We start from the raw sequence: 16,331 nt of genomic DNA on the forward strand, positions 1-16,331 counted from the left end.
TTTGCAGACAATAGAACGTTCTTTATCATGATAAAGTTATTATTTATAAATGGAAGCCGGCCGCTGTGGCCGAGCGGTTCTAGGCGCTTCAGTCCGGAACCGCGCTGCCGCTACGGTCGCAGGTTCGAACCCAGCCTCAGGCATGGATGTATGTGATGTCCTTAGGTTAGTTAGGTTTAAGTAGTTCTAAGTTTAGTGGACTGATGACCTCAGATGATAAGTCCCATAGTGCTTAGAGCCATCTGAACCATATAAATGGAAAGTTGCTTATGAATAATAGAAACAGGTTTTATATAAGTCTGAGGAAGTATTAAAGCGATGTTTGATATTGTTGTTTTGTGTTTTCTTTTTGTTTTACCTTATCGTTGAGGAAACTGTGTTTTCTAGCACTATATGATAAATCTGTATTGTTTCCTTTATTTTGTCTGTAACATCCTTTTTTTCGCATTATAAACCAACAATTTTCGAATAAAACCTGAATTAAACATTGACAATTTCAGTTTTTCTGTAACTACTGTTTATTATTGAGTAACAGACAGGACGAAAATGTTCCTTAGGTTACTCAGTCCTTTATAAGTCCTTTCTCAGTTTCTAGACTGGTCATCGCTTCTCGTTTTCAGTGGAACCTAGTAAGACACTGATCGCATATGTAAAGAGAGAGTTAGGAGGTAACGTCCCATATGTATGCAACCCACCTGACATGCAAGTAACGCGGGTATCAACATAACTGACCAAAGCTACCAGGAAAACTACTGCAGCCTACGCTTACTTGTGGTAGACTAAGGTAGTTTTGCAACTCTACTACTGCCTTATGCTAATGTAGAGGCAGTGCACGTGCTGTTGAGCATGTGACTGCGCCATCTGTGAAGGCTTAACGATTCGTCTGTGTGTGCACACGTGGGTGACCAACTTTTGTCTGGTGATATTATGTAGAATGCCTGGTTGGATGTAAGAGAGGACTCTATGGCCCTCTTCTGGCCCAGATAAAAATAAATAAATAAAGGAAAACTGTCGTACATATTCTGTCGTAGACGTTCCTGAGGCGGCTGATAAGGCAGCCGCTGCTGCAGTCGTTGCAAGCCGGCCCCGAGCAGCACCCTCTGCGCCTACTGAAGAAGTCGCTGTCGACGTGGGCGTGCATGCGGCTGTCCATGTGCCCCGATTCGTACTCCTCGCCGCTGCCCGGACGGGAGGAGAGTCTGGACGAGCTGGAGGTGGACCCCGACCTGGTGGGCGCTATTATGTGCGGCGCGCAGCGCGGCCCGGGGCCCATGGTGGCCATCGTCCGCGACGCGCTCAGCCGCGAGGCCGCGCCGCCGCTGCACGACCAGGCCATCAGCGCCGTCGCCTGCTCCGGGAACGCCACCGTCATCTACAAGTAGGCACTTCACCGTCGCTTCTGTTTCATCTTCCACGTCTATACAACGGCGAGCAAAGGAATCAGATATCCGGGAGGTGGACAAATATATGGAAAATATGGAAGCGCATCGAGAGATGCATGCTTAAACATAAATGCGAATCCTAGCGAAGCCTGCAGGATGGACTGCTGTATTTGGCCACTAACGACAACTGTGCGATCTCCCCAATACGTTAAAGTTTCAACCGTGGTTAGAACAGTGTTCTGTGTAGTTGTGGGTGCACTGTGACTAAACTAAGCGATTTCGAACAGGGGGAAATTCCTGGTGCTCGTATGCTGGGCGCTTCCATAACCGATGGAGCCGAAGCGGAAAAACATTATCCGCTAAGTCACAACGCGGATAAAATTGTGTGTTGTCTAATCGCGGCGGACAGTCACTGAAGGGGGTTGTGACAAAAAAAGTAAGAGAACGGCAGCCGCAGAAGCGACTGTAGAACTGAAGGTCACACTCGTGAACCCTGTCAGCACCTAAATAGTCCGAAGGGAGCTCCATAATCTGGGAATTGCGAGACGGGCTGCAATCCCAAAGGCACCAATTAGTGCCCGTAACAGGAAAACGTAGTGACGAAACAGTAAAACCTAGACTATAGAGCAATAGAGGAAAGTCATTTGATCGAATGAGTCTTGCTTGGAGGTCTCTCTGGCATGCAGCCGGGTTGACTGGTCGTTGTAGAACGAATTTTCGACAGCGTAACGTGCCATCATCATCAGGTTACTCCTGTTGACTGAAGTCCTAGGCCGGCGGGTGGTGTGGTATATATACCTGTCGCCTCTCCCCTCCACTGACTGCGCGTGTGGACCGCGGGATGTGCAGTCCACGGTGGTGGGGGTAGCTTGCGCTGACGAGATGACTGATGGGCGTCAATACGCGTGCCGCCCATCGGCGGGTATGGTGCCCCGTTTCCGCTGCTCCTGCAGAACTTTTATTCCTGGATTCCACGCTTGGCTGAGTTGAAATCCGTTGTCCTTGTTAATAAGCTTCTCGTGCAGCCGGATTTCAATTTCTTCCTTGTATACACAGTCCCAAAAGCGGGATGTGTTGTGCAGGACTTCTGTGTTCTCGTATTTCATACGATGATTTGTCTCGAGGCAATGTTCTGCGATTGCAGATTTTGTAGGCTGTTGGAGATCGGTGTGCCGTTTGTGTTCAATACACCTTTCCTCAACTGTGCGAACGGTTTGCCCTACATATGCTTTCCCACACTCGCACGGTATGAAATAAACTCCAGATTTCCGGAGTCCTAAATCGTCCTTCACTGTCCCTCCAAGGGACTTGATCTTTGGCGGCGGGCGGTAGACGCATTTGATGTTATGACGTTCTAGAATTCTGCCTATTTTTCCAGATACGTTGCCCGCGTATGGTATGTAGGCTGTCGCTTTCGGTGGATCATCATCAGGTGTCGGCTGTGGTGAGGCCTTCTGCATGAAGGCGTGTCGAATTTGGTGGTCACTATAGCCGTTCTTCTGGAACACATCCTTGAGGTGGTCTAGTTCCGGTTTTAGGCTTTCTTCGTCGGAGATCACACGAGGTCTGTGAACCAATGTATTTAGTACTCCTTCCCTTTGTGACGGGTGATGACAGCTGGAGGCGTGAAGGTACAGATCCGTGTGGGTTGTCTTCCGGTAGACGCTGTGTCCCAGTTTTCCATCAGGCTTTTTCCGTACCCATCCAAGAATGGTAGCTGCCCGTTTTTCTTCACCTCCACCTCCATGGTGAACTGAATTTGGGGGTGGATAGAGTTCAGATGTTGTAAGAACAGTTGGAACTTCTGTTCCCCGTGAGGCCAAATGACGAATGTGTCGTCAGTGAACAGGAGTAACCTGATGGTGATGGCACGTTACGCCGTCGAAAATTCGTTCTGCAACGACCAGTCAACCCGGCTGCATGCCCGAGAGACCTCCTAGCATCTCATTCGCCGGGAAAATCTACGAACACACGAATGAGTCTTGTTTCACACTATTCCCAACTTCTGGCCCAGTTTGTCCCAAGAGAGAAACGTGGCGGGGCTTTGGTGATGACTTGGGTAGCCATACCGTGATATGCAGTTGGTCAATGGTTACTCTGCGAGGCCGCATTACTGTGAAGGTTTATGTGACTATGCTGTGTCCTTAGAAAACAGAGCCTTTATTCACACAGCTCGTATCCTCCAGGACTGGTTTTGTGAGCACGAGGATGAACTGTCGCATCTCCTCCGGCCTCCACAGTCGCAAGGTCTCAATATTATTGAGCCTTCGTGCTCTACTTTGGATGGAAGGGCGCGTGAACTCTATCCACCTCCATCATCGTTCCCTGAACTTTCCACTATTTTGCAGGAAGAATGGTAAAACATTGCCGTGAAAAATATACAGGACCTGCGTTTATCCATTCCGAGACGACTGGAAGCCGCCGTTTTGAATGCCTACGGTTTTCCTAAACAATATTAAGGATGATATTTTTTATTCCATATTTTTGTCAACCCCTCTATGCGCCAGACAAAGAACGATGGTTAAAGTTTAACATCTAGTCGATGATGAGATCATAAGATTTGCACCCCCCTGCGGGTTCAGGGGTAAGAATAGGCCCGCGGTATTCCTGCCTGTCGTAAGAGGCGACTAAAAGGAGTCTCAAACGTTTCGGCCTTCTGTGATGGTCCCCTCTTGGGTTTGACCTCCTTTTCTTTCCAAATTTCCGTTGTTAGTGCGTGCCATTTGGGGAAGGACACCTTACGTGGTGTTTTTCTATTGGTCCATCATGCTCCACCATCTTGCATGTTACCTATTGTCGTGTGGGGGGGACTACGCCCAACACCTTCTGGGTTGTCTCCTTCTCGCCTTGTGCACACTCTTCTTCTTAGCGCCTACGACGACTGTGGACCCTTCCAACACCTAAAATCCAGCACGGTAGCCAGTCCGTTGTGGTGGGGTCGTCATGTACCCTCTTGGTGGTAGCCCCCTGACCACGCAGGGATCGCACTACAGATGCCAGAACTGTTTCCTCCCCATGCATGCCAAGGAGTATGTGCCCATCTTGTCTGGGGCACGGGGACTCCTGGCAACGGGATATCGGCCAGGTACCCGTTGCTTTGGCTGGGTGGCGCCCTTGGGGAGAGCCCTCGTTCGGAGTAGGTGGCATCTGGGCGGATGTGGCGCAATGAAGCGCAATAAATCACACCAAGCTGGTGGTCGCACGGCCACCAGCGTCTCTAAGCGTGGTAGAGTAGACTTTGATGCTGCACAATATGACCCTCAGTCGTTCCCCTCGTTGGCTGCGCCATGGGAGGGACGCCGATCTGGTGCCAAGCGGGAGCCTTACGTACCGCAATACCTTGTCTGCAGCAGGACTGATGGTGACTCCTTTCTTATGACGAAGCCTCTGTTTTTTGTGGAACACCTGGAGGATAAGTTTGGGGAAGTGGCGGGGTTGTCTAAAATGAGGAATGGGTCCATCCTCCTCAAGACGTCCTCCCCAGCCCAGTCACGAGCATTGCTCTTGTGCGATAAGCTGGGTGGCGTCCCTGTTACCGTCACTCCCCACAGTAGCTTAAATATGGTCCAGGGGATTATTTACCATCGTGACCTCTTGTTACAATCCGATGACGAGCTGAGAGCCGACTTGGAACGACGTGGTGTACATTTTGTCCGTCGTGTACATAGAGGGCCCAAGACTAACAGGGTGGCCACCGGTGCCTTTATCTTGGCCTTCGAGGGTGATGTCTTGCCCGAGAAGGTCAAGGTGATGGTTTACCATTGCGACGTGAAGCCATACGTCCCTCCCCCGATGCGGTGCTTCCAGTGCTGGAAGTTTGGGCATATATCCTCCCGTTGCCCATCCAGCGCTACATGTCGAGATTGCGGACGCCCCTCTCATCCCGATTCTCCATGTGCGCCTCCGCCTGTATGTGTCAACTGTGGGGAGGACCACTCTCCATGCTCGCCGGATTGCCCCGTTCTTCATAAGGAGCGGAAGATCATGGAATTTAAGACCCTGGACCGGCTTACTTATCGAGAGGCAAAACTGAAATATGAAAGGTTGTATCCTGCTTCCATTCGACCATCTTATGCTGCAGCCACGTTCTCGTCGCCCACGCGAGCGACAGTTGTCGCCTCATCTGTGCCGCCTTCAGTGGGCCCTCGGGGCCGTGTATCTCTGTCTGCCCCCCTCGTGTCTGGGGGCAAGCCTTCCTCTGTTGCCCCCTTAGCAGTTGGGGGCAAACCCTCTTCTGTCGCTCCCCCCATGCTTACTTCGGGAGTGACATCTGCTCCACAACTGGGAGGCTCGATCCCTCCCCCTCCCTCTCCGCCGGCGTTGCCTCCGCCGGTTCCTCTCTCGCGGAAGGGGTCCCTCGGGGCTCTCCCTTCCTCCGTTTCTTCTCCTTCCCAGCCAGATGTCAGCCAGTGGCTGAATGTTCCGCCACCTGCTGGTCGTAGGGCTTCTGCGTCGTCGTCAGCCTCCAACGCTCCTTCAGAGAAGCTCTCCCAGCCCTCTCACCCTAAGGGCCGACGTGAGAAGAAGGAACGGCATGTGTCCAAGAAGAAGGACGTTCCGGCGGTTTCAGCACCGCTTGTTGTACATAGTCCTGGCTCCGGGGATGAGGTGGAGATCCTCGCCTCTGCCGCGGATCTCGCTCTCACGGAACCCTTGGGGGCCTCTCCTATGGACTCAGCTGACTCTCCCCCGGTGGCGGCAGTTGGCTCTGAAGCGCTGTCTGCCTCTTAGTCGCATTCACGCCCTCCCAGTCCCTTCCTGCTTCCATTCTCCAATGGAACTGCGGCGGTTATTTCCGCCACCTGCCTGAGCTCCGGATGCTTCTGAGTGATTCCCCTGTTCTCTGCATTGCTCTTCAGGAAACTTGGTTTCCTGCCCTGTGGACCCCCGCCCTTCGCGGTTATCGGGGATACTATAAGAACCGTGCTGCCTGTCAACGAGCGTCAGGTGGGGTTTGCCTCTTTGTTCACCACTCTGTCTGTAGCTCGCCAGTACCCCTTCAGACGCCTTTAGAGGCAGTTGCTGCCAGGATTGAGCTCTCGCCGGCTACTACTGTTTGCTCTGTTTACATTCCTCCTGATGGGGAGCTCCCCCGACATGTCTTGGCTGCGCTGCTGGCTCAACTCCCGCCACCATTGCTGCTTCTGGGCGATTTCAATGCCCACAACCCTCTCTGGGGTGGGACTGCCTCTGATGACCACGGTCGGGCCGTGGAGCATTTGTTGGCTCAGCTCGACCTTAGCCTCTTGAACACCGGTGCTCCCACGCATTTCAGTGTTGCCCATGGCTCGTTCTCGGCCATCGATCTCTCTCTTTGCAGCCCCGGACTTGTCCCATCGCTCCACTGGAGGGTGCACCCTGACCTGTGCGGTAGTGACCATTTTCCCATCTATTTGTCACTACCCCAGTGTCGTTCTTCTGGGCGCCTGCCCCGCTGGGCTCTCCACAGGGCAGACTGGCCGGCTTTTACTTCTGCTGCAACCATTGAGTCTCCCCCACAGGGTGACATTGACGAGGTGGTCCGTGTTTTAACCACGTCCATCATTTCAGCGGCCGAGGCTGCCATCCCCCGATCTTCTGGCCTCCCTCGGAGGAAGGCTGTACCCTGGTGGTCGCTGGAGATTGCTGAGGCTATTCGCGACCGTCGGCGGGCTCTCCAGCGTCATAGGCAGCACCCGTCTCTCGAGACCCTCATCGCCTTTAAGAGGCTCCGTGCCTTGGCCCGTCGTCTTATTGCACGGCGTAAGCAGGAGTGCTGGGAGAGATATGTCTCATCCTTTGGCTCCCATGTCTCCCCCTCACTTGTGTGGTCCCGGATCCGGCGGATTTATGGATACCAGACCCCTATGGGTGTCCCTGGGCTCTCCTCGGACGGCGCTGTCTGCACGGACGCTGCCGCCATTGCTGAACGGCTTGCCGCGCACTTTGCTCAGAGCTCTGCGACTGCATCTTATCCCCCCGCCTTTCACTCTCTAAAGGAGCGAGCCGAGCGGACGCCATTCTCATTCCACACGCGTCGTTCTGAAACATACAATGCTCCTTCCAGCGAGAGGGAATTCCTCGCTGCCCTCGCCGATTGCCCTGATACAGCACCAGGCCCAGACTGCATCCACGCGCAGATGCTGAAGCATCTCTCCAGGGACTGCCAGAGACACATTCTCACGATATTTAATCGCATTTGGAGCGAAGGCGTGTTCCCGTCGCAATGGCGAGAGGGTGTTATTGTCCCCATCTTGAAGCCCGGTGCGGACCCACTGGCAGTGGACAGCTATCGTCCCATTACCCTCACCAACGTTTTGTGCAAATTGCTCGAACGTATGGTGGGGCGGCGTTTGTGTTGGGTCCTTGAGTCGCGCGGTCTCCTCGCCCCATCCCAGGGTGGCTTCCGTCGGGGCCGGTCTGCAGTGGACAATTTGGTGCAGCTGGAATCAGCTGTCCGTACGGCCTTTGCCCGACGTCAGCATCTCGTTGCTGTATTTTTCGATCTGCGGAAGGCGTATGACACCACATGGAGGCATCACATCCTCGCCACGTTGCATGAGTGGGGTCTTCGTGGTCGGCTCCCGGCTTTTCTTCAAAGCTTTTTATTGCGCCGCTCCTTCCGGGTGCAAGTCGGTGCCACCTCTAGTTCATCATATATACAGGAAAATGGGGTCCCGCAGGGCTCAGTGTTGAGCGTCTCCTTATTTCTAGTGGCCATTAATGGTCTGGCTGCAGCAGTGGGGTCGTCGGTGTCTCCTTCTTTGTATGCCGACGACTTCTGCATCTCATTTAGCTCCACGACTACGGGAGTCGCCGACCGCAGGCTGCAAGTCGCCGTTCGCAAGGCAGCATCATGGGCTCTGACTCATGGTTTTCAGTTCTCTGCACCCAAGAGTCGAGTTATGCACTTCTTCAGGCGTCGGACAGTCCACCCTCATCCTGAACTTTACCTCGACAGCCACCTGCTTGAAGTGGTGGACACTTGCCACTTCTTGGGACTCGTGTTTGATGCCCGGCTCACATGGGTTCCTCATGTTACTCAGCTGAAGCAAAAATGCTGGCGGCACCTCAACGCCCTCCGCTGCCTTAGCCACACTTCTTGGGGTGCAGATCGCTGCACGCTGCTGCGATTGTACAGAGCCCTTGTGCAGTCCCGGCTTGATTATGGGAGCCTGGCCTATGGGTCTGCGTCACCCTCAGTGTTGAAGTTGTTAGACCCCACACACCACTGTGGGGTTCGGCTTGCCACTGGCGCTTTTCGCACTAGCCCCGTGGATAGTCTACTGGTGGAGGCCGGGGTTCCCCCGCTGTGGATTCGCCGCCATCATCTGCTCGCCGACTATGCTGTCCACGTACATTGCTCGCCAGGCCATCCCAATCGTCGCCTGCTTTTCCCTGCCATGGTCCTCCATCTGCCCGAACGGCGACCTAGGTCTGGGCTTTCCATAGCTGTCCGCGTCCGGTCCCTGCTGTCAGAACTGGGGTCATTCCCTCTTCTGCCTCCCTTCCAGGACCGTGCACCTACGCCTCCCTGAGTTTGTCCCGCCCGTCCGTCCGTCTGGACTTGGCTCAGGGACCCAAGGACTCGGTTCCGCCTGTGGCCCTCCGGCGCCGTTTTCTTGCGCTCCTCGCCTCATTTTCGGACTGTGAGCCTGTCTACACGGATGGCTCCCTGGTTGATGGTAGCACTGCCTACGCTTTTGCTCACGCTGCCCATGTTGAGCAGTGCTCCTTGCTGGCTGGCTGCAGTATTTTTACTGCAGAGCTGGTGGCCATATTGCGCGCTCTTGAGCATATGCGTTTCTGCTCAGGTAGGTCCATCGTCATCTGCAGTGACTCCCTGAGCAGCCTTCAGGCCATCGACCGCTGCTATCCCTCTTCTCCTCTGGTGTCCTCTATTCAGGAGTCTGTTTCCGCCATTGCCCGCTCTGGTCGTTCGGTGGTCTTGGTTTGGACACCAGGTCACGTTGGCATCCCGGGGAACGAACGTGTTGACAGGCTGGCCAAAGGGGCGATCGACGCCCCAGCTTTGGAGGTTGGCCTCACAGCTCGCGACCTGCAGCTGGTGTTGCGCCGTAAGGTGCTTGGGGTGTGGTCTGTTGAGTGGCATGGCATGACAGCCCAGAATAAACTGCGGGCCGTCAAGGAGACGACCGCTGTGTGGCGCTCCTCCCTGCGGTCTTCTCGCAGGGAGTCTGTTATCCTGTGTCGGCTCCGCATCGGCCATACATACCTGACGCACGGCCATCTTTTGCGCCAGGAGGATCCCCCCCTGTGTCGGTGTGGGTCCCGGCTGACGGTCGCCCACGTTTTATTGGAGTGTCCCCGACTGCGCACCCTTCGGCAGTCTTTTAATCTCCCGGGCACCTTGCCTTTGATTTTATGTGACGATGCCTCCATGGCTGACAGTGTTTTACATTTCATCCGTGCTAGTCCTTTTTATGGTTCCATTTAGAGTGGTCCTGCACCTTTCCCTTTGTGTGTCTCTTGTCCTCGAGTCTCTCATATTTGGTTGCAGATTTTAGTGTGTAGTCGGTTGGTTGACTCTTTCCCTTTTTTGTTGTCGTGGTCAGTCAACCAGTCTCCCGTCATCTTCTTTTGTTCTGTTTCCTTTTGTCTGGTGTCTTCGTGTCTGTAGTGTTCGTTACCGCATTTGTGTTCTTTTAGGGCCTGGGGGGGAGTCTCCTTCCCCTTGGGGTTTTACCTGCTTCGTGCATTTCTGTCTCGCCTTTTTTTTTTGAATGGGGGACTGATGACCTTAGCTGTTTAGCCCCCCTTAAACATCCCAACAACCACCACCATCATAAGATTTGCAATAGCATATCTTTCCCGCTCGTTTCGGACACTAGTTTCCATAGCAGTTAATTATCTCGTTCAAGCTTTAATTCGGAGAATGATTTTACATACATCAAGTGCACTGTACGAAATCACCGCAGAATTTCGTGTCACTGAGGCCGAATCAGACGTTTGGTGTCTTACCCACGTAAGATGCGACACGTTCCCTCGCAGGCGAGGATTTATTATTCGTCACTAACCATAAGTAGAATTATAGTTGGTTTTTGGAAGCATGACAATTGAATGCTTCTGCAGAAGTTCCTGAGGGTTTCTGAAGTGGCACACGCAGGGTTTGACGCAGAGAAACTAAAGCCCAGGTAGACAATGAGAAGCAAGTTTATTGAAATGAGAGTAAAACTTCTGTTCTCCATCTACGGCGTGCACTTACACACCACAAGAATTAGTCCTTAATTCAGTCTGTCTTTGTAATAGGTGAGGGAAGTAAACCCAGTGGACTGTCAACCAAACCACACACACACACACACACACACACACACACACACACACACACACACACACACACACGCACACACACTCTCTCTCTCTCTGTGCCAGCCAAAATACGAAGTCCCTTTGGTTTGTGCTGTAGAGGCCAAGTCTCAGGGCTCAGGGTACCTCGATCATGATTGCAGGTGGCTCCACATACAGTCAGAGGCAAACATCCCAGTCATGTAGACAGGCGTCGGACGAGTGGTTGGGGTAATATTCCAAGAAATCTACTCATTGAGGAACCACGGCAGTGATTGGTGTAAAGACGACAAAGCTCACCTGTGGAGAACTGACTAGCCGTTCTTTGTTTCTTTATTTTATTCCATCCCCCTCGCCCCATTTGCGCTGTCAGCAGTACATTCACACACTCTTCAGGCAAGAGACAAACTAAGAGAGATGAAGGGAAAACAGAAACATAATGGAGTTATTTGTAAATGAATTTAAAATTTTTAAAGCAAAAATTTAGGGAAGTTTTATACATGAGCATGACTTTCTTCATTTTTTGTTAAATCAGTAATAATAAACGTTAAATAAGCGAAGAACAAAAAGAGTATATTTAAAAATATTTTAAAAAGGAAGCAAAACACTGATGCTAAAAATAAGCCCTTCACTGTCACTAAAACTGGAAGGACCTGCTCTGCGATCGGTAGTCCATTGCTGCAGGGGAAAAAGTTTATCATTAAGGTAATTAGAAGGGTAGTGGTATAAGGATGGTGGACTGGTGTGTAGTACCGATGAGACTAGAGTGGCTGTTGGCATATAAGAAAGGGTGAGTAGATGGGTGTATTGGTGAGGCTTAAATTTGAAGGGGAAAAGGAGGTAGGAACATATGGGGAGGGTAGGGAGAGGGAGCCCTGATAAGGTGGAATGTGTGGGTGGATTTAAAGTTAGCAGGAGGGGTAAATATGGGGATGGAGTTCATGATCAGGAAGGGGGACACATTAGAAATTTCTTTCGAAGAGTATGTGGAGGATTTGTACGTGTAGGTTGGTGGGAAGTGTCAGTAGAGTGTATGAGGACTGGAAAAAAGGGGGGAAACTGGGTTTATTGGTGACAAGTTTAGGGATGGTGTAATTTATTCAGAGGCAATCATTGTGAGTGAGGACAGGCGGGAATTTGGTGAGCCTGTAGTTTGAAAAGGAGATGGGAATGTCATAACAGGATGGACGCTTTCTCGAGGTCGAGGGAGACAAAAATAGCGAATGTATGGGTGTTGAGCTGGTAAAATAGGAAATGGGTGAGGTGCGAGAGCTGGTCATCAGAGGAGAAGTTGCAAAGGAAGCCACACTGATTAATGTGAAGGAGGTGGTGTTGGTTCAGGTGTTGATGGATATGTTGGGAGAGAATGGTTTCGAAGGTCTTGATAAAAACTAAGATGAGACAGATGGGATGCTAGTAGGAGGCATCAGTAGAAGTTTTGTGTAGTTTAAGAAAAAGTACGATTTTTGAGGTTTCCCACAATTCAGGATAGTAACCTGTGGAGAGGATAGTGGTATAAAGGGTCACAAAGGTGCCTAGAAAGGAGGCAGGATATTTTTTGAGGTGATGATTGATAATGCAGTTGTGATCAGGGATATGCTGCATTTTCTGTGAGGTGTATCTGTGTTTCTGTGGTGTATCGAGAGGTTGTAACAATGGAAAATTGTACTGAAATGCAGGAGGATCTGCAGCGAATTGACACATGGTGCAGGGAATGGCAATTGAATTTCAATGTAGACAAGTGTAATGTGCTGCGAATACATAGAAAGATAGATCCCTTATCATTTAGCTACAAAATAGCAGGTCAGCAACTGGAAGCAATTAATTCCATAAATTATCTGGGAGTACGCATTAGGAGTGATTTAAAATGGAATGATCATATAAAGTTGATCGTAGGTAAAGCAGATGCCAAACTGAGATTCATTGGAAGAATCCTAAGGAAATGCAATCTGAAAACAAAGGAAGTAGGTTACAGTACGCTTGTTTGCCCACTGCTTGAATACTGCTCAGCGGTGTGGGATCCGTACCAGATAGGGTTGATAGAAGAGATAGAGAAGATCCAATGGAGAGCAGTGCGCTTCGTTACAGGATCATTTAGTAATCGCGAAAGCGTTACGGAGATGATAGATAAACTCCAGTGGAAGACTCTGCAGGAGAGACGCTCAGTAACTCGGTACGGGCTTTTGTTAAAGTTTCGAGAACATACCTTCACCGAAGAGGCAAGCAGTATATTGCTCCCTCCTACGCATATCTCGCGAAGAGACCATGAGGATAAAATCAGAAGCATACAGCCCACACAGAAGCATACAGACAATCCTTCTTTCCACGAACAATATGAGACTGGAATAGAAGGGAGAACCGATAGAGGTACTCAGGGTACCCTCCGCCACACACCGTCAGGTGGCTTGCGGAGTATGGATGTAGATGTAGATGTAGATGTAGATGTAGATGTACTTGCTTTATTTCTTGTAGTGTGATTGGGATGTTTAATTCTGTTGGTAGTATACTGCCAAAGTACTGGAACCTTTTAGACAGGGGCGTAACAGTGGTATTTGTGCATATGTGAATGCTAGGGTATAGGGAGTAATCAAAGTGAGTGTCATCAGGGATTGAGAAGAAGTCAGAGAGATAGGATACAAAATGGTCAGCTTTGCTCAGGTTATCTGATGAGGAATTGTTGTTGTTAAATAGGGGGAAGTGGGGATGGAATCTGATCACCTCTAGCCATGCACCTGCCTAAATACTGTTGAAGTGCTAGGATATGGTGAGACCTATTTACAAGCATGTGATCTTATGGAAGCGAGTAGGTCCACATTGACTGCACTCTCGTGGAGCGATACCACTGCCGCCTGTTGGTGAGGAGTGCACTTGGAACTGCACTCGCTGTGTTCATCTTTGTAGCCCTATTGAGTTCTGGCATAGGCCAACCTCGGTGCAGTGCTGTTATGCTGGAAGGCTATGAGCCCCATCATGACAGTTTCCATGCCATCATCAAAAATATGTCAACACATTATAATGCAATGCTATACCTTGCAAGGGTATGTGGCTGAAAGGCCAAATTTTGAACAATTAACAGGGTTTCTATGGGCTTAAGAAAACAAGGAGTCAGGTCCAAGAAGTGTGACATTCCAAGCATCCTTTTGCATGCAAAGTGGAGGTGATGACTTCTTTGGAATGTTTTAGTTATTTGTGTGTTACTTTACAGCACCAGCTGTGTTAAGTCACAGGGCAAGTAGCTAGCCAGATAAGGCTTCAATCAAAGGAAGGTGCCTGAACGAATTATGTTTATTGTGTACATGAGAATAAATCTATCTGTCTTTTGCAATTGAGGGCTTATTTGCCTTCCAGCTACACAATGGGCCTATGAGATGATCTTGACCTTGTTTTCAATGTCATTGATAAGTTAAAGGGTATCAGGTTACACTTCTAGTGTCAAATTATGAGGCAACTCCCCCCCCCTCTCCCCCCAACCCTCCAAGAGGGTTCAAGATCATCGTCCCCCTTTCTAATCCTTTTCTAACTGAGTTCTATGCACTGTAGTGAGACAGTCAGATTTGTTGGGGGTTAGGGTATGGGTATTTGCTACAAATAGTAACAAATTAATTTTGGTATTATTCTAATTGTGTGAGTTTTGTCATTCTAGGTCTATACACTGTAGTGAGAGGAGCTACAGCATCAGAGATTTCCTACTTAATAAAATGGTGGTAAGAGTTAACATAATTTATGAGGTAAGACACTTTGATGTTACAATCTGTGTATAAAGTAATGACATCATGGCATATTCTGCAAAGTGCCGCCCAATATTAACTTAATTTATTATGTAAGATACTTTGACAGTGCCATGTGTGGCTGAATTACTATAACTTTAGTGTAGAGAGAGAGAGAGAGAGAGAGAGAGAGAGAGAGAGAGAGAGAGAGATGTGTGTGTGTGTGTGTGTGTGTGTGTGTGTGGGCGCGCGCGTGTTCCACAAAACAGCAGTAAAAATTAACAAAATTTGTGATGTAAGACACTTTGACAATGCACTGTGAGACTGTGGTGCTACTAAGTTACACACTGTAATCGCATCATAGGATATTCAGCAAAATGGTGGAAAATTTAGAAATACTTGTCTAGTAATGTGAAAAACTCCAACATATTCACTACAAATCATGACTAGTAGTGGTACAGGGTACCGTCAACCATGCACTGTACAATGCTTACAGAGTATGTATGTAGATGTAGATGTAGATGTAGATGTAGAGGGTTTCCAAATTTTGTTCTTATGAATTATTATATTTTTGCATTTCAAATTCTGCAACTAGCACAGCACAATAAATAAACTATTGCTATGAGGGAATGTCACTGCATTGCTATTATGTACCATCATGCTTTGTTGAAATAAATGGCATAGGTACTCCACCTCCCACAGCTATTTACATTTTTACGCTGATTTTCCCCTAAATACCCATGTTTCCATTTTAAGACACAAATAAATACAATGTTTAACCATCACTACTGCTCATTATTCTAAGCAGTTACAGCAATGCATTATTTATTTAACAACAAATACACCCTTGCTTATACCATCTGCAGGCATGCTGCAGAATGATCACGTCCCTCCATTATGGTTTACTGGTGTTTTGTATGGCTGATGAGAGATGGTCACCATCTGAAGCACTCTGGAAAGTCCCCACAGCCAATGAGAATCTTTCCCTCTCCCTTTCTCTCTGGACCAATAAGAGTCAAGCTCCCCCTCCTGCTTTTATTGCTAGAGCAAATGAGTGGGTGGTGTCATTCTTATTCAGTTCACCTTATAGAGAAGATAATCATTAAGCACCAGCAAGAGCAGGAATCAGCCACCAGCCCCACACAGAATAAAAATAGTAAGGAGACATGCAATTACAATTAACCTACAAAAATATATTTAAACAAATTCTTGCAACATAACGTGTGTGTGTGTGTGTGTGTGTGTGTGTGTGTGTGTGTGTGTTATGATTTCCTATCATCAGAATTGCCAGAAATTAAAAGTGTCATGAGGGTTTCTGTAAGTATTAGAAAGCATGACCCCTGCCCCAAAAACCAGTATTCCAAAACACAGATGTAAGTTCAAGACACTTGACTGCTTAATAAAAGTACACCAGGTATTATTTAACAACAAATGTCCACTTGCTAAGTACAAACTCTACACTATCCCTACATTATTAATATGTGACACCATAATGTTAAAAACAGTGGCATAAACAGTCCAATGAACAAACACCCACCACTATTTACATTATTTTGACTGACTATGTCACAGTATTTCAAGAAGATGCACATAAATAATTAACTGATTAAGTAACACACTGCAACAAATAAAACTAATGTCGCTGTTCACTTGCCATCACAGTACCACATCATCGTTGCTGCCTCACATATGGTGTGCTCTATGCCACGGTCACTCCTATCTGAGAATTCCAACACCTCTCTACCTCACATATATGGAGTGTCTAGCTGGGGAAGATACCACCATGCCAATATTTGCATCTGACAGGCTTCAACTAGCGGTTGCTCTCAATAACGGTGAAGCATTCCTCCAGCAAGTGCAGAAAGCACATCTGCCTGCCTCCTCCAAACAACACTCACACCACTGCTTAAAAAATGCCCATCCAGCAGCACCACCTATGCAGTGGAGATTAGAACAG

At 49.2% G+C, this 16,331-nt stretch overlaps 1 protein-coding gene across 1 annotated transcript in view; it reads left to right on the forward strand.

Annotated features, from left to right (window-relative positions):
- Positions 1-16,331, forward strand: part of LOC124721803 (aminopeptidase M1-C-like) — a 437,502-nt gene that overhangs the window by 349,237 nt on the left and 71,934 nt on the right. Inside the window, exon 12 of the mRNA XM_047246924.1 lies at positions 1,032-1,378. Within this exon, the coding sequence (XP_047102880.1) occupies positions 1,032-1,378 (347 nt within the window). The remainder of the gene's footprint in view (positions 1-1,031; positions 1,379-16,331) is intronic.

The sequence above is a fragment of the Schistocerca piceifrons genome, chromosome X (assembly GCF_021461385.2).
Source record: "Schistocerca piceifrons isolate TAMUIC-IGC-003096 chromosome X, iqSchPice1.1, whole genome shotgun sequence".
NCBI classification, from domain to species: domain Eukaryota; kingdom Metazoa; phylum Arthropoda; class Insecta; order Orthoptera; family Acrididae; genus Schistocerca; species Schistocerca piceifrons.